This window comes from Staurois parvus, unplaced genomic scaffold, assembly GCF_062004578.1.
Source record: "Staurois parvus isolate SC_StPar_1 unplaced genomic scaffold, SC_StPar_1.0 ptg000720l, whole genome shotgun sequence".
NCBI lineage: Eukaryota > Metazoa > Chordata > Amphibia > Anura > Ranidae > Staurois > Staurois parvus.
This window is the reverse complement of record NW_028318516.1, coordinates 1298461-1313220: the sequence shown is the minus strand read 5'-3', so window position 1 is coordinate 1313220 and position 14760 is coordinate 1298461. Positions and strand designations below refer to the sequence as shown.

At 46.8% G+C, this 14760-nt stretch overlaps 1 protein-coding gene across 1 annotated transcript in view; it reads left to right on the top strand.

Moving 5' to 3' along the window:
* Window positions 1-14760, top strand: part of LOC149445473 (uncharacterized) — a gene marked incomplete at its 5' end in the record, with an annotated part of 164533 nt that overhangs the window by 124659 nt on the left and 25114 nt on the right. Inside the window, one exon of the mRNA XM_089653775.1 lies at window positions 302-1015. Coding sequence (XP_089509901.1) covers window positions 302-1015 — 714 coding nt within the window. The remainder of the gene's footprint in view (window positions 1-301; window positions 1016-14760) is intronic.

Sequence of the window (14760 nt, the reverse complement as noted above, 5' to 3'; positions counted from 1 at the left end):
AACAGGGAAGAGCTTCTCCTGTACTGAGTGTGGGAAGGGTTGCCAGTATAAATCCCATCTTAATGTGTGTAAAAGATCTCACACAGGGGAGAAGCCATATTCCTGTCCTGAGTGTGGGAAATGTTTTTCACAGATGTCCAATCTTTACACACATCAGAGATCTCACACGGGGGAGAAGCTGTATTCCTGTCCAGAGTGTGGGAAATGTTTTTCACATAAGTCTGGTCTTCACACACATCAGAGATATCACACGGGGGAGAAGCCATATTCCTGTCCTGTGTGTGGGAAACGTTTTACACAGATATCCCATTTTTACACACATCAGAGATCTCATACGGGGGAGAAGCCGTATTCCTGTCCTGAGTGCGGGAAATGTTTTTCAGTGAAGTCCAGTCTTTACACACATCAGCGATCTCACACGGGGGAGAAGCCATATTCCTGTCCTGTGTGTGGGAAATGTTTTTCAAAGAAGACCAATCTTTCCAGACATCAGAAATCTCACATGGGGACAAAGCTATATTCCTGTTCTGAGTGCGGGAAATGTTTTTCATGGAAGTCCAATCTTTATACACATCAGAGATCACACACAGGGAAAAAGCCGTATTCCTGTTCTGAGTGCGGGAAATGTTTTTCAGTGAAGTCCAGTCTTTACACACATCAGAGATCTCACACAGGGGAGAAGCCATATTCCTGTCCAGAGTGCGGGAAATGTTTTTCACAGAAGTCCAATCTTTACACACATCAGAGATCTCATACGGGGGAGAAGCCATATTCTTGTACAGAGTGTAGGAAATGTTTTATAGAGAAGTCTAGTCATCACAAACATCAGAGATCTCACACGGGGGAGAAGCCGTATTCCTGTCCTGAGTGTGGAAAATGTTTTTCACAGAAGTCCCATCTTTCCACACATCAGAGATCTCATACAGGGGAGAAGCCATATTCTTGTACAGAGTGCAGGAAATGTTTTATAGACAAGTCTAATCTTTCCAAACATCAGAGATCTCACATGGGGAGAAGCCACTTTCCTGTCCTGAGTGAGGAAAATGTTCCTCACTGAAGTCCTGTCTTCCTGTACATGAGGGGTCCCACACAACCCTGGAGGTGTATTAGTGCCTTGAGTGCGGGAAATGTCTTCTAGATGAATGTTGCTGGACATCCCAGCTCTCATGTGGGGAAGAAGCACACCCTGATATACACCTCAGATATACTCCATGGCTGATCTTCATCATGGAAGAAACAGTTCATAAGGAGATCAGAGGTCCCCAAAGACATGGATGAAGTGCAGTAAATGTCGGGGTGCAGAGTGGTCAGTAGATCCTGGAAATGAAGGACACAACTTCAGCCCTTCTTGGGTGTCGGAGTTGCGTTTCCTGATAATGATATAGCGGGTTACAGAGCTAGAAGCCGGGAGAGCCCAGATCTCGTTATCGGGGAACTTTACACAGACAACAAGAACTTCTGAAGTTGATGTCCTTCATTTCAAGGCTCTACATAACAGTGGTGACCCCGAAGCGTCTCTCTGTCTTCAGTCCATCCTTCTCCCATCCCCCAACAGGAGGGAAGGAGAACTCCGCCCCAAACTAGGGGGGAACTTTCCTCTCATTATTTCCCTTGGCTTCTGTGTGGGTTTGGGTGGTTGGAGGAGTGCGGCACGAGAGGGAACACAGCTTGTTGTTCTATGTCTACATATGGGGTCTGGGTAGAGGGGATCCACCGGAAAATATTTCTACTCTTTGATTTTGTGCAAATCGTTTCTGTTTTCACTTTGAAGGGCGATATTATGTGTGGTTTGTAAAAGGGATTGGCCCAATAGATACCACCCCACTTAGAGAATAGATGAACTAATATGACCAGCATTCATTCAGCCATGTCACAATGTGGGATCTTTTCATACAGTGATTTCCTATGATCATTGGCTCCATCTAGTGGCCATAATGCGGTATTGAACTGTTTTTCCTGAGTGAGGCATTTTGGAGTTGGAGCTGACGATTATAAAGAAGTCACTGAGTTTATTAAATACGGCAATAATTTGTCACGGCTGGACACATGCTTGTCACCTCCCCCAACATATTATTAGTGTACTATGTGAGGGGCGGTGTCATACATATACCGGAGATCACCCCCCCAACATATTATTAGTGTAATGTGAGGGGCGGTGTCATACAAATACCGGAGATCACACCCCCCAACATATTATTAGTGTGCTATGTGAGGGGCGGTGTCATACAAATACCGGAGATCACACCCCCAACATATTATTAGTGTGCTATGTGAGGGGCGGTGTCATACAAATACCGGAGATCACACCCCCCAACATATTATTAGTGTGCTATGTGAGGGGCGGTGTCATACAAATACCGGAGATCACCCCCCCAACATATTATTAGTGTACTATGTGAGGGGCGGTGTCATACAAATACCGGAGATCACCCCCCCAACATATTATTAGTGTGCTATGTGAGGGGCGGTGTCATACAAATACCGGAGATCACACCCCCCAACATATTAGTGTGCTATGTGAGGGGCGGTGTCATACAAATACCGGAGATCACACCCCCAACATATTATTAGTGTGCTATGTGAGGGGCGGTGTCATACAAATACCGGAGATCACCCCCCCAACATATTATTAGTGTACTATGTGAGGGGCGGTGTCATACAAATACCGGAGATCACCCCCCCAACATATTATTAGTGTACTATGTGAGGGGCGGTGTCATACAAATACCGGAGATCACACCCCCCAACATATTATTAGTGTGCTATGTGAGGGGCGGTGTCATACAAATACCGGAGATCACACCCCCCAACATATTATTAGTGTGCTATGTGAGGGGCGGTGTCATACAAATACCGGCGATCACACCCCCAACATATTATTAGTGTGCTATGTGAGGGGCGGTGTCATACAAATACCGGAGATCACACCCCCCAACATATTATTAGTGTACTATGTGAGGGGCGGTGTCATACAAATACCGGAGATCACACCCCCCCCCCAACATATTATTAGTGTACTATGTGAGGGGCGGTGTCATACAAATACCGGAGATCACACCCCCAACATATTATTAGTGTGCTATGTGAGGGGCGGTGTCATACAAATACCGGAGATCACACCCCCCAACATATTATTAGTGTGCTATGTGAGGGGCGGTGTCATACAAATACCGGAGATCACACCCCCCAACATATTATTAGTGTGCTATGTGAGGGGCGGTGTCATACAAATACCGGAGATCACCCCCCCAACATATTATTAGTGTACTATGTGAGGGGCGGTGTCATACAAATACCGGAGATCACCCCCCCAACATATTATTAGTGTGCTATGTGAGGGGCGGTGTCATACATATACCGGAGATCACCCCCCCAACATATTATTAGTGTGCTATGTGAGGGGCGGTGTCATACAAATACCGGAGATCACCCCCCCAACATATTATTAGTGTACTATGTGAGGGGCGGTGTCATACAAATACCGGAGATCACACCCCCCAACATATTATTAGTGTGCTATGTGAGGGGCGGTGTCATACAAATACCGGAGATCACACCCCCCAACATATTATTAGTGTGCTATGTGAGGGGCGGTGTCATACAAATACCGGCGATCACACCCCCAACATATTATTAGTGTACTATGTGAGGGGTGGTGTCATACAAATACCGGAGATCACCCCCCCCCAACATATTATTAGTGTAATGTGAGGGGCGGTGTCATACATATACCGGAGATCACACCCCCCAACATATTATTAGTGTGCTATGTGAGGGGCGGTGTCATACAAATACCGGAGATCACCCCCCAACATATTATTAGTGTGCTATGTGAGGGGCGGTGTCATACAAATACCGGAGATCACCCCCCCCCCCAACATATTATTAGTGTGCTATGTGAGGGGCGGTGTCATACAAATACCGGAGATCACCCCCCCCAACATATTATTAGTGTGCTATGTGAGGGGCGGTGTCATACAAATACCGGAGATCACACCCCCCAACATATTATTAGTGTGCTATGTGAGGGGCGGTGTCATACAAATACCGGAGATCACACACCCCCCAACATATTATTAGTGTGCTATGTGAGGGGCGGTGTCATACAAATACCGGAGATCACACCCCCAACATATTAGTGTGCTATGTGAGGGGCGGTGTCATACAAATACCGGAGATCACACCCCCAACATATTATTAGTGTGCTATGTGAGGGGCGGTGTCATACATATACCGGAGATCACACCCCCCAACATATTATTAGTGTGCTATGTGAGGGGCGGTGTCATACAAATACCGGAGATCACCCCCCAACATATTATTAGTGTGCTATGTGAGGGGCGGTGTCATACAAATACCGGAGATCACCCCCCCCCAACATATTATTAGTGTGCTATGTGAGGGGCGGTGTCATACAAATACCGGAGATCACCCCCCCCAACATATTATTAGTGTGCTATGTGAGGGGCGGTGTCATACAAATACCGGAGATCACACCCCCCAACATATTATTAGTGTGCTATGTGAGGGGCGGTGTCATACAAATACCGGAGATCACACCCCCCAACATATTATTAGTGTGCTATGTGAGGGGCGGTGTCATACAAATACCGGAGATCACACCCCCAACATATTATTAGTGTGCTATGTGAGGGGCGGTGTCATACAAATACCGGAGATCACACCCCCCAACATATTATTAGTGTGCTATGTGAGGGGCGGTGTCATACAAATACCGGAGATCACACCCCCAACATATTATTAGTGTGCTATGTGAGGGGCGGTGTCATACAAATACCGGAGATCACACCTCCCAACATATTATTAGTGTACTATGTGAGGGGCGGTGTCATACAAATACCGGAGATCACACCCCCAACATATTATTAGTGTGCTATGTGAGGGGCGGTGTCATACAAATACCGGAGATCACACCCCCAACATATTATTAGTGTACTATGTGAGGGGGGGTGTCATACAAATACCGGAGATCACACCCCCAACATATTATTAGTGTGCTATGTGAGGGGCGGTGTCATACAAATACCGGAGATCACACCCCCCCAACATATTATTAGTGTACTATGTGAGGGGCGGTGTCATACAAATACCGGAGATCACACCCCCCCAACATATTATTAGTGTGCTATGTGAGGGGGGGTGTCATACAAATACCGGAGATCACACCCCCAACATATTATTAGTGTGCTATGTGAGGGGCGGTGTCATACAAATACCAGAGATCACACCTCCCAACATATTATTAGTGTACTATGTGAGGGGCGGTGTCATACAAATACCGGAGATCACACCCCCAACATATTATTAGTGTGCTATGTGAGGGGCGGTGTCATACAAATACCAGAGATCACACCCCCAACATATTATTAGTGTGCTATGTGAGGGGCGGTGTCATACAAATACCAGAGATCACTCTCATACATTTATGAGTTGAAGAACATAAATAAAACCATATCATTAATCCAATCATTGATCAAAAACCCAAAATTCCTCATTCAGCCTTTAGATGGCGCTAAGTATCATAGCAATTATCGCCATCTTGTGACCAAATGCAACATTTATCATTTGAAATCAATGGGAAATATTCATCCCGCTCAGCAAATAGACTCCTAACATTCACCATTCCCCATTCACACAGGAGGAATGGACATGAACTCTCACTGAGGGAATTGCTATACAAACATTCTATGAATAGACCCCCAAATGTCAGGAGATGTTTCTATAAAGACGGGAAGTATGGAGCAGAGAAATGAAGAGACCTCCCAGCAATGTTATTACCAGGCTGCAGCTAGGGGGAGCTCTAATGTCACCCCAGCAGAGTGATCCCATCTAGCCCACATTAACCCTCTCACTGCCAGAGCTGTTTCTGCATGATTTTGCACACATGGGAAAATGCAGATTTTGGTCCTGAAGATGAGATAAACCCCCAAACATCTATTCTGTGACATCAGAGGCCCTGGAGAATAAAATGGTGGTGATTGTTAAGGTGTTCCCCGTACACAGATTCCCCTTCATATCCGCCTTTATTTCCTCCTTTCCCCCATTTTCTATGTTGGGATCTTTTCTACAATACTTTGTTATAATAATGGAACACGTTGTGTATTGTATTGTACACCAATAATAATGACTCCGCCCCCACATTCCAGACAAGGGATCTCCCTGACCAATCAGATTCCTTCCTTTACCGTTTACTGATTTTTTTTTCTGCAATCTTGTTAAAAGTGAAATTATAATAAAAAATCTATTGAACAAAAACAAAATGGTGTGTGTGTGCAATGATGACAAAGCTGTGTATCCAGAAACGGCTGGTCGGTGACACTTCCATATACAGCCCAATGAAGTGACAAGGAAGCCCTAGAACCCTTTGGAGGAACCCTGGCTGAGAAAGGCTGGACTAGGCAGTCACATATCTCTGCCCCCCTTGCAGGGTTCCCAACCCTCCGTGACTTTTATTACTGACACAACATGAACATTTACTGACGGAGGACATGTTTTTCCTGACATCCTGAAAAATGACAGAACTCCTGTTAGGATGTCAGACGATGGATATTGAATCCATATAACAGGACATGTGATCACTGACAATCCCCAGAACAAGCCATCTGCCTGGTTTACACCTAATAATTCACTCCATGGTGACCACAAATCAGCCCAACGCAGACACATGAAAACCAAGTTCTGCTCGGCATGCCATGGAGAGTAATGGGCACGGTCGGATGGGAGGGGCTTAGAAGAGGATGATGTCACAGACCCGCCCCCTGATCACCTACCTCTAAATGAAGAAAGCAGCTGATTGGGTGAGTACACATTGCTGTGACCTCCATGCTTAGCTTCACAGTGCGGCAATGTTACCTTCACATGCCGAGTCTCACAGGTGGCACCGCCTGTCATACCTGTCTATAGAAGTCAATGGGACTGAGCCGCAGCCACAACCAATCACCTGACTTGTCATTGTGACACAGAACTTCCATGTAAAATCTCCATTCAGCTGGAAAATCCAGACACCCCAGAGCCACCATGGATCCCTTTATAGATGGAGGAAGAGACTGCAGGACTGGTGAAGGAGGCCTTCATAGTGATGGATCCACTTTATCCACAAAGGACTTGTTCTGAGTCCCATGTACTCCAGTGATGGCCAACTGATGAGACACTGGGGGCCTCAACTGCCCCCCAACACACCAAAGGGTTGTGCTTTATATTTACATACTACAGGAGATGGTCAGAGACTGCAGACATACTACAGGAGACGGTCAGAGACTGCAGACATACTGCAGGAGACGGTCAGAGACTGCAGACATACTACAGGAGACGGTCAGAGACTGCAGACATACTACAGGAGAGGGTCAGAGACTGCAGACATACTACAGGAGATGGTCAGAGACTGCAGACATACTACAGGAGACTGTCAGAGACTGCAGACATACTACAGGAGACGGTCAGAGACTGCAGACATACTACAGGAGACGGTCAGAGACTGCAGACATAGTACAGGAGACGGTCAGAGACTGCAGACATACTACAGGAGACGGTCAGAGACTGCAGACATACTACAGGAGACGGTCAGAGACTGCAGACATAGTACAGGAGACGGTCAGAGACTGCAGACATACTACAGGAGACGGTCAGAGACTGCAGACATGCTACAGGAGACTGTCAGAGACTGCAGACATACTACAGGAGACAGTCAGAGACTGCAGACATGCTACAGGAGACGGTCAGAGACTGCAGACATACTACAGGAGACGGTCAGAGACTGCAGACATGCTACAGGAGACGGTCAGAGACTGCAGACATACTACAGGAGACTGTCAGAGACTGTAGACGTACTACAGGAGACGGTCAGAGACTGCAGATGTACTACAGGAGACTGTCAGAGACTGTAGACGTACTACAGGAGACGGTCAGAGACTGCAGACGTACTACAGGAGACTCTCAGAGACTGCAGACGTACTACAGGAGACGGTCAGAGACTGCAGACGTACTACAGGAGACGGTCAGAGACTGCAGACATACTACAGGAGAGGGTCAGAGACTGCAGACATACTACAGGAGACGGTCAGAGACTGCAGACATACTACAGGAGACTGTCAGAGACTGCAGACATACTACAGGAGACGGTCAGAGACTGCAGACATACTACAGGAGACGGTCAGAGACTGCAGACATAGTACAGGAGACGGTCAGAGACTGCAGACATACTACAGGAGACGGTCAGAGACTGCAGACATACTACAGGAGACGGTCAGAGACTGCAGACATAGTACAGGAGACGGTCAGAGACTGCAGACATACTACAGGAGACGGTCAGAGACTGCAGACATGCTACAGGAGACTGTCAGAGACTGCAGACATACTACAGGAGACGGTCAGAGACTGCAGACATGCTACAGGAGACGGTCAGAGACTGCAGACATGCTACAGGAGACGGTCAGAGACTGCAGACATGCTACAGGAGACGGTCAGAGACTGCAGACATGCTACAGGAGACTGTCAGAGACTGTAGACGTACTACAGGAGACGGTCAGAGACTGCAGATGTACTACAGGAGACTGTCAGAGACTGTAGACGTACTACAGGAGACGGTCAGAGACTGCAGACGTACTACAGGAGACTCTCAGAGACTGCAGACGTACTACAGGAGACGGTCAGAGACTGCAGATGTACTACAGGAGACGGTCAGAGACTGCAGATGTACTACAGGAGACGGTCAGAGACTGCAGACGTACTACAGGAGACGGTCAGAGACTGCAGACGTACTACAGGAGACGGTCAGAGACTGCAGACCTACTACAGGAGACGGTCAGAGACTACAGACATGCTACAGGAGACGGTCAGAAACTGCAGACATGCTACAGGAGACGGTCAGAGACTGCAGACATACTACAGGAGATGGTCAGAGACTGCAGACATACTACAGGAGATGGTCAGTGACAACAGAAATACTACATGAACATAGAAACATTTCAGAAACATTTCCAGGGGCACCTTTTCTGCTGAGCATCCAGCAAGCCATTGAAGGTAGAGAGTGTATTGTAATTACATTTGGGACATTTATTTCAGATGGGAATTGTTCTGCAAGACATATAAGTGGGAATAAAGGAAAGAAGCCTAGAGAGGATTGGAAGGGGGAGGAGCCTAGAGAGGATAGGGGATGGGGAGGAGCCTAGAGGGGAGGGGGAGGAGCTTAGAGAGGATTGGGAGGGGAAGGAACCTAGAGGGGAGGGGGAGGAGCCTAGAGAGGATTGGGAGGGGAAGGAGCCCAGAGAGGGTGGGAGAGAAGGAGCCTAGAGAGGATGGGAAGGGAATACATTTGAGTAGGTTTCTGGCACTACAGACTCCATGCAGTCACCTCTGCCATTCAGCACTTGCCATTGTCCTCACTGTGTTCATTTTCTACAAACACCAACCCATAGGTGCCTCCCTCCCAGGAATACAGAACACATTTTCTCAGATGATCCCAGTATTGGACCCATTTAGTATGCTGGACATGAAAGTATTCTGCATCCAACCTTCTGGAAAAGACAAACATATTCCCCCCCCCCATCCCTTCACTGGGTTGTTTTACAGAAGAACTAAAGGCATTGATTTTCTGGAGAGTGGAGAGGGATTAGACCTCCTGTTGGTTTCTATTGCTGCCTCGGCCTCCTTTAGGGAGATTCAGCCTCTCTATTTGTCCTGTTTACAATTATTACCGAAAGTGATATAAAATCCTGAGATTTGGGGTGTCACCAGAACAGGATCAGGAAAAGAGATTAATATGACACATGTACTGGTGGTCCAATCAGAACCCTCCAGGCCCCAGCAGTGCACACTCCCAGATTAATACAACACCTGTACTGGTGGTCCAATCAGAACCCTCCAGGCCCCAGCAGTGCACACCCCCAGATTAATACAACACGTGTACTGGTGGTCCAATCAGAACCCTCCAGGCCCCAGCAGTGCACACCCCCAGATTAATATGACACGTGTACTGGTGGTCCAATCAGAACCCTCCAGGCCCCAGCAGTGCCCCCAGCCCTGAATTCTCTCCAATGGAACTCTCCAGTGAAATCTCCTCTCATCAATTACTAGCCGGATTCTCTCTATTACCTCCTGTATGTACAAAACTCACCCAAATCTCTCCCCTCCTCACCATCCACTAGAAATTGGAGGAATTGTTTCTTCTTCCTGAAATCCAGACCTAGAGAGGAATAGAAAAGAACCAACAAACCCCACAAAGTCTTTTTATAGAGATTTATTCCATCAAATCCAAACTATTCTACACATATTTATTCCATGGAATATGAAGAGATTTTTCTATCAATAATCCCATCAAATCTGCGTGTTTATTGGACTTTATTCCCAGCAATAATCAATCAGGAATCCATGCCAGCAATCATCAGATCAATAGGAATGTTTCCAATATCCAGTGATCATGGTTTGATCCTCCAACATAACCAGTGCACAGAATGATAAATCTATCCCATGAAATGGATCTTATTGATTGGTTGATGTCATTGATTGATCTATTGATTCCCTTCTATGATAGAATAGATTGATTTCTCCATGTATTGATCATCCTCTCCATATATCTCTTCACCTTGTGTAACATCATACAAATCCTGAATGCTATAAATCTCAGTCCTGTCCATGAATTGTATGTGACTCGGGTCTTTATAATACCATATACTGGACTGTTACTTCATTCCCTATTTTTATATCGTCTTCTTACACCTGTCCTGATGAAGTCACACTTTGAAGCCATGAAACGCGTTGATGGTGTATTTTACATTCACTTGTCCAGTAAACTCCGACCTTCTGAAGAAAACATTTCAGAGTTTCCTCCTTTACTATGGGCTCCTCTGCTGACCTCACCCTCATTTTTTCTTGGGGTGAAAGTTCTCCACCGGGATCCAAATCCTGCTTAGTATATGATGATCCGGAATTCCCCGAAAATTACCAAAACTTTATTCTCCAGGACCTCTGCTAATAGATGTTTGGGGGTTTATCTCATCTTCAGGACCAAAATCTGCATTTTCCCATGTGTGCAAAATAATGCAGAAACAGCTCTGGCAGTGAGAGGGTTAATGTGGGCTAGATGGGATCACTCTGCTGGGGTCACACTGTACACATTAGAGCGCCCCCTAGCTGCAGCCTGGTAATAACATTGCTGGGAGGTCTATTCACTGCTACATACTTCCCACCTTTATAGAAACATATAAATGGTTAGCACTTCCTCCTAGAAGAACTGGGGTTGTTGGTTTGAATCCCAACCACTGCCATACCTGCCTGGAGTTTGCATGTTCTCCCTGTGCCTGCATGGGTTTCCTCTGGGTACTCCGGTTTCCTCCTACATGCCAAAGACATACTAGGAGGTTATTTGGCTCCTGTCTATATTGGCCCCTAGTATGTGTATGTATGAATGTTAGGGACCTTAGACCGTAGGCTCCTCGGGGGCGGGGACTGATGGGTAATATGTAAATTGATGTCCCTATATAAGTAGCTGTAATCATCTAGGAGTCTGTTCATAAAACAATTGCACAGCAATACACCCGGTGAATGTGCCTGTCATTCCCTCTGTGTGAATGGGATGGGGGGAGTAGAGGGAGTAGGCTCTGTGCTGAGCGGGGTGAATGGTTTCCATGGATATAAAATGGAGAATACCACATTTGGCAATAAGATGGTTCTAATTTCTATGATACTTAGCGCCATCTAAAGGCCAGAAAAGTATGGCATTTATTTATTGACTTTGTAAAACCATCCTTGCCCCTAGGTGGATGCTGCACTCATCCCCCGACGGCTCAAAGTGTGAAAACTCAGCGATCACGTGATTGCTGACCATGAGTTCTCACAGTCGTTCTGAGCAGAGAGTGACGACTGTCAGTCACCGCTCTCTGCCCTGCCCCCCCCCCACACTCACTGGACTGTGGAGGGGGAGGGTGCGGCTGGTCCAGATTCTGATGTCGGGATCTTTCCCCAGCCTGGACCGGCTGAGTGACGTCAGCTGACAGCGGGCTTCACCTGAAAATGGGTCACAGGAGTTCAGAATGAACTGCACTCCTCTGATCCACAGGAGAAGTACAGACAAAAGAGCTTTGCCTGAACTTCTCCTTCAAAGAATATGTTCCTCCAACATGTCCTATTCCTGATCTGTGCCGGCTGTCCCATGTCCTGGTATGAAGACGTCTCCTCTTCTCTCTGTATTGCTTCCTTTTGTGTGAGATCCCCGGTGATCCTGCCAGTCCCTCTGATTTCCTATTAAAACTCAGCATGGTCAGTTCTCTAGCTGTGTTGGGATCTCAGCCTGCTCTCCTCCAATCATCAGACTTGTCCTTACATCCCCCCCCTGCACAGGCATTCACTGGGGAGACCAGTGAACAGAAGACAAGTGATCACATGAACAGTAGTAAGGAGAATGTCACTTCCTGATATCATTGCTTACTACTAGTGAAATCTGTGAATGATCACCGAGGTCACATGGTACAGAGCTATTCCCAACAGACTTGTACCATGTGACAAGCTGTGACCAATCACAGCTCTCACAGTATTTCTCAATGGCTGCAGGAATGCAGCCACAGAGAAGGAGAAATTATTGCTTTTACAGCCTTTATGGGTGTAAAAAAAACATAAATAATAATATTAAAAAAAATGTAATTTTTTTTTAATTATATTTTTTGGTTATAAACTAATTTGGGTTATTTTTTTTTTTTACTAAAAAGATATCTGAATACATTTTGGCCGATTTATGAAGAAAGATTATTTATTTGCAAAATTTTATAAGGAAAACACTTTATATAAAAATTTTTTGGACATTTTCACTTATATAGCAAAAAAAAAAAAAAATTCCAGCAGTCAATAAATACCACCAAAATAAAGTTTTATCTGTCTCAGAGTGCGGAAGTGTGACCTCAGAGTGTGGAAGTGTGACCTCAGAGTGCGGGAGTGTGACCTCAGAGTGCGGGAGTGTGACCTCAGGGTGCGGGAGTGTGACCTCAGAGTGCGGGAGTGTGACCTCACAGTGTGGGAGTGTGAGCTCAGGGTGCGGGAGTGTGACCTCAGGGTGCGGAAGTGTGACCTCAGGGTGCGGGAGCGTGACCTCAGGGTGCGGGAGCGTGACCTCAGGGTGCGGGAGCGTGACCTCAGAGTGCGGGAGCGTGACCTCAGGGTGTGGGAGTGTGATCTCAGAGTGCGGGAGTGTGACCTCAGGGTGCGGGAGCGTGACCTCACAGTGTGGGAGCGTGACCTCAGAGTGCGGGAGTGTGACCTCAGGGTGCGGGAGTGTGACCTCAGGGTGCGGGAGTGTGACCTCAGAGTGCGGGAGTGTGACCTCACGGTGCGGGAGTGTGACCTCACGGTGCGGGAGTGTGACCTCAGGGTGCGGGAGTGTGACCTCAGGGTGCGGGAGTGTGACCTCACGGTGCGGGAGTGTGACCTCGCGGTGCGGGAGTGTGACCTCAGAGTGCGGGAGTGTGACCTCAGAGTGCAGGAGTGTGACCTCAGAGTGCGGGAGTGTGACCTCAGGGATTAGTATGGAGCCCTGTCTCATGAAGGAAACCAAGGGCTCTATTTATAGAACATTCATTGGACCAATGAGACAATCATTCCTCCAGCTGTGACAACATCTGGCTGTATGTTAGGTAACACAGTGATTTCCTATGATCGCCGGCTCCATCTAGTGGCCACAATGAGGTGATTTTTCTGAAATCTCTCCATCAGTAAAACTAGCCCAATATGATATTATGGCCACTAGATGGAGCCAATGATCATAAGAAATAAAATACGGCCAAAACTCCTCCCAGCTGGAGAATGCCGGTCACATCCGTTCAACATTGTTCTCCATAGACCTCCAAGTGTTTGTGAAATCTCCCACCACAAAATGTACTCAGCCAATCACAGGGCAGGACTCCATTTCTATTCTTCTCCTGCTATCAATGGCCAACCTGGTCCCACACTTCATCCATGTCTTTGGGGGCCTCTGATCTCCTTATGGACTGTTTCTTCCATGATGAAGATCAGCCATGAGTATATCTGAGGTGTATATCAGGGGGTGCTTCTTCCCCACATGAGAGCTGGGATGTCCAGCAACATTCATCTAGAAGACATTTCCCGCACTCAAGGCACTAATACACCTCCAGGGTTGTGTGGGACCCCTGATGTACAGGAAGACAGGACTTCAGTGAGGAACATTTCCCTCACTCAGGATAGGAAAGTGGCTTCTCCCTCGTGTGAGATCTCTGATGTTTGTAAAAATTGGACTTTTCTAAAAAAAGCATTTCCTGCACTCAGGACAGGAATACAGCTTTTTCCTTTTGTGAGACCTTTGATGCATGACAAGATCTGCTTGTTTTAAGTGACTACTTCCCTGTGTGCAAACTCTGATGTGTGTAAAGATAGGACTTCTGTGAAAAACATTTCCCACACTCAGGACAGGAATACGGCTTCTCCCCCGTGTGCAATCTCTGATGTGTGTGAAGACTGGACTTCTGTGAAAAACATTTCCCGCACTCAGGACAGGAATACGGCTTCTCCCCCATGTGAGATCTCTGATGGCTGTAAAGACTTGACTTCTGTGAAAAACATTTCCCGCACTCAGGACAAGAATACGGCTTCTCCCCTGTGTGAGATCTCTGATGATTATGAAGACCGGACTTCTGTGAAAAACATTTCCCGCACTCAGGACAAGAATACGGCTTCTCCCCTGTGTGAGATCTGTGATGTTTTTGCACACTGGACTTCTGTGAAAAACATTTCCCGCACTCA